This window comes from Symphalangus syndactylus, chromosome 7 (assembly GCF_028878055.3).
Source record: "Symphalangus syndactylus isolate Jambi chromosome 7, NHGRI_mSymSyn1-v2.1_pri, whole genome shotgun sequence".
Lineage (NCBI taxonomy): Eukaryota > Metazoa > Chordata > Mammalia > Primates > Hylobatidae > Symphalangus > Symphalangus syndactylus.
The window spans coordinates 35,367,115-35,379,220 of NC_072429.2; the positions used below are offsets into that span (position 1 = coordinate 35,367,115).

Genomic DNA, 12,106 nt, shown 5'->3' on the forward strand with positions numbered 1-12,106 from the left:
TTCTTGTTTTCACCACTATATAAGATAAACATGCCTAATAAAAATATCCTTAATAGAGATTTTAAGAACATTTCTCTCCTCTTAAAGCTAGGACCACAGGGCTGCAAAGGGAAGTCCTTCTTCCTGTCCTAGCTGAACCACATACCACCACTGAACCCTACATGAAGTGTGACACCACAGAGGGCAAGAAGAGCGAGCCTCCCACTAACACGAAGTGGGAAGAAGAGAAGGATGTCCAAACCAAATCAGCATCAGCAGCCCCCAGGGTTCAACAGCACGGGTATCTATTTTGCCACCATAGAAAATGACTTTAACTAACTGCAGAAGCAGCAATCGACTATGCAGACATGTGGGGCAAATAAAACCCCTTCTGGCACTAACCGTCTTCTGTGAGTTAAAGTGCCTACAAAGAGAAACTCAACAAGGTAGAGAGATCTCCGGAAGCAGCCAGCCAGGAATACCCCTCTCCCTACTCTCCCCTAATCCCCGCCCCTGTCCCCCACACACAAAAAGACCCCAGCCCAGACAAAAAGGAAGACATTTATATAACAAATGCAATTATACACTTCTCAGCAGCAGCTCAGCTGTGGCACACAAAGGGGGGGACAGAGGACAACCTCAGCTCAACCACATGATTCGTCAAGAGGGCTCCAACAGTATTACAAAACATCTTCCCTTCGGGTGAAGAGACACGAAGAATATGACCTTTTAAACTGCTGAAGCAACATAAGGCCAACAGTCATGTTCACAGAAGGAACTGGATTCTGGAGCCTGTGGTTTTGAACCAGCATCAGAAAGAGCTGACTTATGCACAAGACAAGAGCCAAGCACTGAAAAGAACAAACACACACGAAATACGCTGGCCATTTACAGCTCCTGTGCTGGGAGCTCTTGCTGCTATTTTATTATGATCAAAGCTGTTAAAACTTACCATATTACTTTTATTTATTGACTTATTTATTTAATTTTTTTTTGAGACAGAGTCTCGCTCTGTCACCCAGGCTGGAGTGCAGCGGCACGATCTCGGCTCACTACAAGCTCCGCCTCCCGGGTTCACGCCATTCTCCTGCCTCAGCCTCCCGAGTAGCTGGGACTACAGGCACCTGCCACCACGCCCGGCTAATTTTGTTTTTGTATTTTTAGTAGAGACGGGGTTTCACCATGTTACTTTTAAATGTCTATAAATATGCCTTTAAAATTCACAATAGTCTTGGACAGAATACAAAATTTGACTTAGTGGGGGTATAAATTTAAAAAATACGAAAACAGGCCGGGCTTAGTGGCTCATGCTTGTAATCCCAGCACTTTGGGAGGCCGAGGCGGGCGGATCACGAGGTCAGGAGATCGAGACCACGGTGAAACCCCATCTCTACTAAAAATACAAAAAAAATTAGCCAGGCGTGGTGGCGGGCGCCTGTAGTCCCAGCTACTCGGAGAGGCTGAGGCAGGAGAACGGCGTGAACCCAGGAGGCGGAGTTTGCAGTGAGCCGAGATCGCGCCACTGCACTCCAGCCTGGGCGACAGAGCGAGACTCTGTGTCAAAAAAAAAAAAAAAAAAAAAATACAAAACAAGGGAAACAACCTCCATGTCCAACATTAAAGGAGTACCTTAGTTAATATGATCTACCAATACAGTGGAATACCATGAGGTCATGAAAAGATTAGTGAAAGATATGAATATTCATGATATAAAATTAAATAAAATGTGAAAGACAGTTATGTGTAAACTACAATTGCAACTATTTTTACAATGCACCCATGAGGATTAACACACAGAAGATACAATGCAAAAAAAAATTACTTTGTTAAATTGGTGGAATATTGGAATTTCTTCGTTTATTCCCAAATGTTTTTACATTGACTTTCTTTTTTTAGAGTAATATTTGTGTAGAAACTTAAAATCAAGCGCAAAGCACCTATACAGAATCACAGAATTTTGGAGTTGAGAGAAAGCTTAGAGGTCAGACACCCTTCCTATCTTACAGTTGAGGACCCTGAGGCCTTGTGAGGGTTCCTGGGCGGGGAATGCAGGGTGGGGGGATGGCAGGGTTACACAGCTAATTAATGATGCTGCTCTTCTTCACTGTAGCTGCAAGACTAAAAAGTGTGAAAGGCCTAAAGGTACTAAGAAGCTACTCTGTTTGGACCTGGAAGCTTCATCCTCTAAAAATCTGACTGCTTCGAATGTTTTGCAGCTCTGCATTCCCGTCTGAACAGGCTTCTTGGATGATGCGATTTTATGTAATTGTATCTTCAGAAATAGGTTTCTGAAATTTTCATAGCAAACTGAAGTAAAATGTTTCACATGGCAAATGCCACAGAGAATCGGTATGAATCACTGAAGGATGGATGGGTTATTGCTTCAAAGAAATCTAAAAAACCGTTGATCCTACAACTCCAGACTCCACAGGTAGGGCCAGCCTCTTCCACACAAGGTCTGGACATAAGGTGACCTGCTAAGTCTGCATTTCCAAAAATATGGGCTGGAAGTAGATACTGTCCGATACGAAATCATAACAAAACGAGCACTATCCTATGAAATACTTGTTTTCCCTCCCCCTCTTCTCCAACAGTTTGAAATTAAGCATCACAAAGTCCATATCAGCCATAGTAATCTTTGGAGGATGGGGGAGAGTGGGGAGAAAGTTGAATTCCAAGAGGGAAAAAAAAATGAAACTACACCAAATTCCTCCTGTTCCCCTTGGAGGGTGAAGAGGAGGAGGAAACATTGGGGAAAAAATAAGAAAACACCAGAAATAGCAATAAAAGAAGCTGCTGTTAAAATTTATGAATACAAATGAAAAAAATCAATTAAAGATCTAAAATCACATACTAATCAACGGTGCTGAAAGATCCGAAAGAACAGAGAAGCAAGACCACAATGAACTTGCATAAATACATTTAAGTTGCTGCTGCCATGAAAGGCCTCTACTGAGTCCCACAATTACTTCAAAGTCTCCAAGGAGGGTGAGAGAGGCGAGTGCTCTCAGAGATAAAGGGGGCTGCCTTTTTGAACAGGATGACAATGCAATGCTAAGTCACAACAGATCACAGAAGGCAAAAACAACTGCACACACTTGAAGACCAAAAGCAGCCGTGTCTTCTGAGCATCGTCCTGTTGAAGGGGGACAAGACTCACAGACAGGGCCAGGAAAAGTGAAGCAAAATCCAAGAGGCATCTAAGGATAACATGAGGTCTGTGAATCAGAGACTGCTGTCTCCTATGGGGTGTTGCAGAAATAAACCTGGCAGGAAGTGTGACATATGCTACAGGGAGGCTGAGCCAGGCTGGAGGGGAAAATTGGGCAGGGAGAGGAGTCAGGCTCCTGTCACTGCCCCAGCTCAATAGGCAGGGAGGAGGAGCTGTTTAGTCAGGAAGGCACATTTTACCTACAAAGACCTACTTTTTCTGGAGGGAACACTTTGGAGAAAAGCAAATTATTTGAACTAACCATACTCTTTCTTCCAGTGCCCTTTAGATTTAAGAATTGGGCCCTCAGAGTTTACATTATAAATACCGTACACGTGAAAGCTGTCTCCTCAGCACTTAGAGCTACTTCATCCATGGTGGAAACACACACTTTGGAATCAAAGCATGGAGAGTTACTTGCACAAGATAGGATTAAAATTTACAGTCCAAGCATCCCATCTTAGCAGCACACATTAAGGCAATCTACTAGAAAAGCAGGATACATCATGTTCCTTCTTTTTCAGTCGCTGTGGGAACAGCAGCTGGCTTTCAACGGCCCTGGGCCCTGGATTAGCTGCTGCGTGGGCTGTTTCTATAGGCTGGTCTAGGAGAGGGCCTGAAGGAGTGACTAAGAGCAAATGCTAGACAACATTCCCATCTTTCATCCTTAAAACATTCAACCCTAATTAGAATTTAAAAAGTCATATGGATCTATCTTTATCCCAAAGACAGAGGCTCAGACTGAATAATTTAAGAAAATTCTCAGGGAAGTCTCAGTATAATAAGCAAAGAGGTTCTTGTTCTGAAAGAATAAAACCTAAAAAGAAAAAAAAAAAGCTAAATAGAGCCAAAAAGAGGAATCTATGCTTTTAAGCATTTGAATTTGGAAAACAATTGCAAATCTCTTAGAAACTTAAAGTAGCTGTTATAGACCAATTTGCTCAGGGGTTCTCTACCAACTCACAGAAGCTACAAAAAAAAATTTACTTTTATTTTCTAAATGTCACTAGTTTTCAACCACAGTAAACAGAAGGATATCCTGTCTTTTAACTTACACTCCTGGGAATGGGGTTGAGAGAAGAAGAATAAAACACAAGTGAGCAATCAAATACCTAGGTTAATCAATAGAAATTTTCTGAAACATATTTAGTAAGATTGACATTAAAAAATGTCTAGAATATTATCATATAGCATCTAAAGGAAATCTAAGGAGCAACTTGTCACAGTGGAAAAACAACTATTTGAAAAAGTAAATAAGTACCCTTCATCAAAGTAACTTATACTCATTACAGATATGGGTTAAATGGCTTTCAGACCTTTACCTTATTTAATATGGGATAGTAATTGCATGTCTTTACTCTGAATGATAACCGTCTCCACAGCATTTCATACCCTATCTATACATAAACCACTGTCCTCATTCCCATGTTCTTTACAGTACATATGTAATTAATTCACTTCCCCATCTGGAGGTGCCTCAACTCTGAAAGTGAGGCCATGGGTCAGGTTCTCTGTCACAAACATAGCCAGCTTCACTACAACACATACCATCTTTTCTCATGAAAGCCTGCAGACTGGGTGCCCTTTAGGGAAAAACAAACAAAGCAATTATCATCTTCTACTCACATGTCAGGCAGACCAGCACTGTGCGCACAAACAGGTCCACCACTAACTCACAGTGCTCGGGCGCTCGGGACACAAAGAAGGGGATGATGATCTCAGCCGGGACGTAGAACTGGAGCGCGTAGGTGAAAAAGATCCCGATGGAGTACAGCAGCTTAACTGACTGGTACAACCTGCCGAGACAGACAGGAGACATTCCAAGCCCGCTCAGCACACATCATCAGCAAGAGTGCAAAATGGTCCCATTGCGATTTGTTGACACTTATGAAGGATACAAACCCACATGTCCTTCGGACCCAGCAATTTCATGCCTAGAAATTTATCCCACAGATATCCTCGCACAGGTACACAAAAGCTTATATTCAAAATATCTCACTGCAGCATTATTTAAGAAGGAAAGACTGAAAACAATTTAAATATTAACCAGTGGGAACTGGTTAGATAAATCGTGGTGCCCCCATATAGCTTTCAACAAAGTATGAGGCAGAACTCTAGGTGTGATAGTGTGATAGGAAACTATCCCCACGATATATCACTCTATCACATGACATAGTATATCACTATCATGGGGACAGTTTTATATCACTTTTTTAAGTGAAAAAAGCATGAAGCAATACAGTATCTACAGAATGCTACCATCTGTCCTAAAAAAGAAAAAGGAGGAAAAAACACACCCTCGCCCCACATGACAATCTTACATACACTAAACATCTCAAAAAAAACAAACAAACAAAAAAAGAAACTGGGAATATGGTTGCCTCTGAAATGGGAAATTGTAAAATTCAGAACTAGAGTGGAGGGCAAGGGGTGGAAGCTTAACGCTGTCTATATACCTTTTGAAAATCTGAATCTTTGCCATGGGCATATCGGTGTATATGCCTTCAAAAATAAAAACAAAAATGCAATTAAAATGTCTCAAGCCTATTTATACCTGTCCCATCCAAGTCAGTGTCCCTAGAATTAGATGAAGACACTGCAGGACCAAGAGGCCAGAGCAGAATTCCATCTTTCCATACCACTATGGCTGTCTTCCTACTACTGCTTCAAGTGTAGCTTCCAAAAAAGAGGTAACTCACCACGGGATATCCCTATTTTATCACTCCAGTGCCTTGACTGCACAGAGTAGGAAAAAAGTCTGTGATCAACTTACAGATCTGACTTGGTCATTAAAAGGAAAGGTCTCTGTCCCTAAGCAAAGCTCCACTTTAAACCAGACCCTCATATGTTAAGCAGCAAGAAACATTTGTCCTCCCTTGTTGGAAATCTATTTAAATGTGCTAATACAGACTGTGTATATGTGCCTTGAGTTTCTCTGTGGTTGAATTTAAAATCTAGAAGATGTTCTCATGCTATAAGCAGGAGAACAACCTTGTAAAGACTGAGTATGGCAAAAGGTAATACTTGCTCCATGAATAGACAATAAAAACTCTTTGGAAAAATCATCCAGTGGCTCTATCATTAAACTCAAAGCAGCCCCAAAGCCTCTGGAGAGCTGTGAAGTCTGGACTCAGGAGAGTGACACCTGCAGGGATAGCCAAATAAATTACACCCAAATGGAGACAGAAGAGTTATAGCAGCTGGGTTTGGGGTGTTAGGAAAGAAGACACATGCTCCTCTATGGCTTCAGATCATGTGGGCTGCTTCTGTTGCTCCCAATCCATTTATCTTCCAGGGAAAGGTGACACAGTTACACCAAGCTACCACCTGCCTCTTCCTTCTTGGAAGGGCAGAAACATTTGGAAATTTAAAAGTAGGCACCAGACGTATATGCCAATTACCCTGATTTGATAATTGCACATTGTACATATGTATCCAAATGTCACACATACTGCATCCATATATATAATTAATATGCCTCACGAGTTAAAATCAACTGAAAAAGAACTTAAAAAAATAAAAAGCGAATCCAGGTCTATAGCCATACCATTCTGAATGTGCTCAATCTCATCTGATCTTGGAAGCTAAGCAGGGTCAAGCCTGGTTCGTACTTGAATGGGAAAGCCCCTGGAAATACTGAGTGCTGTTGGCTTAAAAAATAGAAAATAATAAAACAATACAAAACAAAATAAAAAGCACACCCAGGCAGATCAGCCAGCCTAGACTGAAAGCTGATTCTGATCCGCAGAGCACTCAACAAGCTTCTCAGTGTCTGCTAACAGCTGCTCTCCACCATGAGATGATTCATCTTCAAAACAGGATGGTTGCTCTGCACATGCCCTGGGACATCTACCTTTTCAGGAAGCATTTCAATATGGCTCACTATTTCCCTATAATACATTCACCAATGCAAGAGAGGTACGAAAGGACTCCCAACAATCCCCAGCTCACAGTGAGATGCTCCCACCTGCACATCAAGCCTGTTACTATGAAGGGAGAGGCACGATCGATGCTGGGAATCAAATGCAGGTTTGCCCTCCCATCTCCCTGTCTATTTGGAATGGTTTACCATGAATGGACCAGATACTTGGTCCTTCTGAGCTTAGGAATTCCAAGGAGAAATGGCTTATCCATTGGCTGATCAGCACCAATGGCTTCAGCAGAAGGCTCTACATGAATTCCCCAAACAGAATGCAGTCCAGGGCAGCCAGTGAGGGCTGGCAGTGGCAGGGGATGGTGGGCTAGAGTGAAGTGGGCTGGTTTAAGAGATAAGTAAGAGGAAGAATCCACACTGTGACCCATTAGTTTTTAAAAATATCCAGTGTTCCTAGGTTTCCATCCTCCCTCCACGTACCAGCAGTTGGGCAGGTTGAGGGTTATGCTGCCTTGGATATTAGCTCCAAATTGCAGGTACCCTAGACACCCCAGGCTGATGTAGAGGATGGTGACGATGACCATGCCCAGGTATAGGATGAGTGGGAACTTCCGAGGATCCTTCATTTTGTTTTCCAGGGGCAGAACCTGTGAGAGAGTAGTGAGAGAGGAGAGAAAGTGCAGAAAAAAGCAAAGTTAATGGCCAAGAAAAAAAACAATCCTCAGAAAAAAAGTAACTCTTTTAGCCCCAGAATTCTCCAGAAGCACATCTGCTCTTTAAATAAAGTTATTTCATCAGACGTTATGCTCTTGGGACTAGAAGGGACTCTGCAGCCCACTGCCTACCTAGGAAGTCCTACAAGTAAGGGTGGGCAGGACACGAGCCCAGGACTCCCAGCTCAGGCCAGTGCTCTGTCCTCCTGCTGCAGGATCCCTGCAGGCTGGGAATGTCCCTTGCCCTGTGAGTGAGGCCACATGGCAACCAGAAGGCCCTCTCACGTCATGCCCACCTGGTATCTAACCTGAGATCACAGCTTCCTGCTAACCTGTCTAAAGAATGCAAAATATAGGTCAGGGAAAACTGCCACTCTAGCTCAACAGGGGCAAGCACGAGCAGTGACAAGTTAAACCTCCAAGTGAGAGAAACTGCAGTGCAAATGGCAGCATGGCTTCATAGAGGATCTCGAGACATGGGTGCTTAACAATGCCCAATTTCCAGACTCCTATTACAAACCACTGACCTTTGCTGCCTCCTTTCATAACAGAGGACATTCTTTAACTTTGGTAAAAGCAAAGGAAAGGCCCCTATGAAAATGAGTTCATTTAGGAAATGGGAAAATGGCAGGTGTGACTGTGAGGATCTTCACAGTCTGTCATCAACTGGGTCTGGCACGGCTAATAAGGAAGAGCAACACTGGGCAATGTCTAGCTGTGCCACAAACTTTGATCTTGTTATTACACTTATTTTCCTGCAGCGCCTGCAGCCATGAGGCACAATAGGTCTGTGCTGCACACACCAACACGATCCTGCTGTAGGCCTGGGGCTCCCAGGGGCCCCCAGTGTCCCCCACCACCTGCTCCAGCTTCAGTTAATCCACATCTATTAGAAACAGCTTCTAAATGTATCTGTCAGCTCCCTTCATACCAAGAATACAAAGAGCCAGAGGGCAGGGAGCCCATATCTGGCCTGTGACAGCTGCATGAACACACAGCACATGGTGAATACACAGTGTGCAGCCTGGCACTTTACCCTGATGCAGTGAACAAGCCCTAGATCCAAAACTAAGAGTCAATCTAGCAGTGTTCTCTCTCTATTGTAAAAAAATAGAAATACAAAGAAATCTTGAAAACAAATAATGTTTGCAGAATAACTTTGTGTACAAGTCTTGAGTAATGAAACCAAGCAAACAATTTCTGTACTGTGCTGTTAGGGAAAGCTACTAAAAATTTAGCACAAAGTCCCTTAGGATGCCCAGGAACCTGAGGTCTCTGGGCATCTTTCCACACTTTCTCAGCCTCTTCTTTCCAGTCCTGAGTTCTTGGGATCTCTTTCTCACTGCTGAAATATGGGCCCACTCAGGCCTCTGCCCCAGCAGCAGGAAACCATTTGTGTTTCTGAATTACAGTGAGACACTCTTCATGGGCAATGAAAAGCCCTAAGATAGAGCACAGGGCAAGGTATAAAACCTCAAGGAGACCAGTGATTTACACGTGATCACTCCCAAAGCCTCTCCCATGATGTCAGAGCTTCAACATGTTCCATCAACACCACCTGGGTGATTTCTCACGATTTTGACAAAAAATGTGTACAGCTTCTAGGTTTTCTTAAAAGCAAATAAGGTGTCTCGGAAATCAAAAAAGAGAAAGAAGTGCCATGCAGGGAGGAGGCTCTTCCCATTTGTGGTGCCCTTGGCCAGGAATAACTTTCTTCAGAGAAGAGTTTTGTACCATTATTATGAAAAATACAAATAAAATTCAAATTAGGTAAAAGTGAGGGGTAGATTCCTTTTTAGGAAAAGCATTTGGTGAAATCACAGAATGCTGAGCTAGGAGTGAAGGCTGCTCTTTTGAATGCAGAAAATACACCAAACTAATGTTGTAGGGCAGAGAAATTATTCATACATTTATTGATTCAATAATAAAATAACATTATTAATAAAATAAAAATCTATTAAACATTTACCATGTGTCAGGGTCTGTGCAAAGCACTTTGCACATATCTCATTTAATCCTAATAACTACGTATCATTAAGCTCACTTTACAGGAACAAATAATGAAGGCTCAAAGAGATGAAGCCCTTGCTCAAGGTGACACAGCTACTCTATGGCAGAGCCAGGACTTACCACCATGTCAGTCTGACTCTAGACCCTGCCTTCCTGATTGCCATATGCTATTCCTTACTGCACACATAGGAGATGAGTGTGCAGTGAAGGGGCCTTGAATGTAAACATTTTAAAATTACATATAATTTGTCTTGAAAAGTTGAAGCTGGGAAATCTCAATGGAATCCCCGAAACACTATTCACTAACTGACCAGTGAGTTACAGAAGATAATTTCTTTTTTTTTTTTTTTTTTGAGACAGAGTCTCGCTCTGTCACCCAGGCTGGAGTGCAGTGGCGTGATCTTGGCTCACTGCAACCTCCGCCTCCCCGGTTCAAGCAATTCTCCTACCTCAGCCTCTCGAGTGGCTGGGATTATAGGCGTGTGCCACCATGCCTAGCTGATTTTTGTATATTTAGTAGAGATGGGGTTTCCCCATGTTGCCCAGGCTGGTTTCGAACTCCTGACCTCAAGTGATCCACTGGCCTCAGCCTCCCAAAGTGCTGAGATTACAGGCGTGAGCCACCGTGCCTGGCCTCAGAAGATAATTTCTTTTTTTTTTTTTTTTTTTTTTTTTTGAGACAGAGTTTCGGTCTTGTTGCCCAGCATGATCTTGGCTCACTGCAACCTCTGTCTCCCAGATTCAAGCGATTCTCCTGCCTCAGCCTCCCGAGTAGCTGGGATTACAGGCACGTGCCACAACGCCCAACCAAGTTTTTTGTATTTTTAGTAGAGATGGGGTTTCACCATGTTTGTCAGGCTGGTCTCGAACTCCTGACCTCAGGTGATCCACCCGCCTCGGCCTCCCAAAGTGCTGGGATTACAGGCGTGAGCCACCGCACCCAGCCAGAAGATAATTTCTAACAATGTTTCCTCAGCATTCCTTGAAACAGACCTGGAGGACACCAAGGGCACTAGAGAACACTAGCCCAAATCACAGTGCAGCTCTTACCATTCCAATGCCTTCAAATGAAAAAATCGCTGTGCCAAAGAAGAGAGGGTAGGTCTTCCAGGGGGCCACCAAGGGGAGGTGGCTGGGGTCTGGGATCCTCTGAAAGAGAGAAAGCAAAACAAAGCAAAAGGCTATACAGAAATTCAAGATTTGAACTCTGAATCAGAGAGGTCATACCTTTTAACAAATCCAAGATTCTCTAAAGGAAGAAAGTCTAATACCTGACAGATGATTTAGGGACATTTAACCTTTGTATGTTTTTCTCTTCAGGCTAAGAAAAACCCACTTGTTTGGGGGAAAGACAAGCCCAAAATACTATTAAAAACTCAAATGTTGGGGCTTGCATAAAAAGAGTCACATGCTTTCACTAGGTAATCCTATCCCCAGAAACTGAATTCAAGTAGAAAAAAAAATCAAAAGATGAAAAACACTGAGCAAACCTATTTAATAAAGTAACTGAAAATAACGTAAACGCTCCAAAACGAGGGATCAGTTAAGTAATTAACAACATACCAGCTAAACCACAGAATATATACTCTATCTATCTATCTGTCTATCTATCTATCTATCTATCTATCTAGAGACAGAGTCGCCTTATTTATTTATTTAGAGACAGTCTCCTTCTGTCACCCAGGCTGGAGTGCAGTGGTGAGATCTCGGCTCACTGCAACCTCCCTCTGGCCTCCTGGGTTCAAGCAATTCTTCGTGCCTCAGCCTCCTGAGTGGCTAGGACTACAGGTGCGTGCCACCACACTCGGCTATTTTTTGTATATTTTTGGTAGAGACAGGGTTTCACCATGTTGGCCAAGCTGTTTGTGAACTCTTGATCTCAAGTGATCTGCCTGCCTCGGCCTCCCAAGGTGCTGGGATTACAGGCGTTGGCCACTGCGCCCAGCCAGTATGCACTATTAAAAAGTAAAAATTGATGTAACTGAGTAGAACATGAAAAACTACTTATGAAATATTAGTGAGAAGAAAATATTAATTTATATATTCACTTTGATACAACTACATAAACACCAAAGATAAAGCTGGAAGGGAACACAAAGTGGTACATTTTTAGACTGGTTCTCTTCCTTTTTCCTCTTCTTTTCTTCTCCTTTTTAAAATTCTCATCAATGAACTTGAGCCGTTTGAAAGTATTACCAAGAAGCACACAACAGGAGTGCTGGAACATGTGGGGAGAAGGAGCAAAAAGAATGTTTTAAAAAATAGGCCAAAAAAAGGGCAACTGTTAACTGCAGGTACAATGTTAAGGTTGTATAAGGA

At 42.8% G+C, this 12,106-nt stretch overlaps 1 protein-coding gene across 7 annotated transcripts in view; it reads right to left on the reverse strand.

The window, feature by feature from the left end:
* Positions 1-12,106, reverse strand: part of SLC36A1 (solute carrier family 36 member 1) — an 82,786-nt gene that overhangs the window by 47,875 nt on the left and 22,805 nt on the right. For 5 of the 7 annotated variants that reach the window (XM_055285579.2, XM_055285578.2, XM_063642684.1 and 2 more), the window contains exons 8-10: positions 10,838-10,936; positions 7,545-7,711; positions 4,817-4,986 (exon numbers count right to left, since the gene is read on the reverse strand). In XM_055285579.2, coding sequence (XP_055141554.1) covers positions 4,817-4,986; positions 7,545-7,711; positions 10,838-10,936 — 436 coding nt within the window. The other 2 variants (XM_055285580.2, XM_055285581.2) reach the window with 2 other exon arrangements.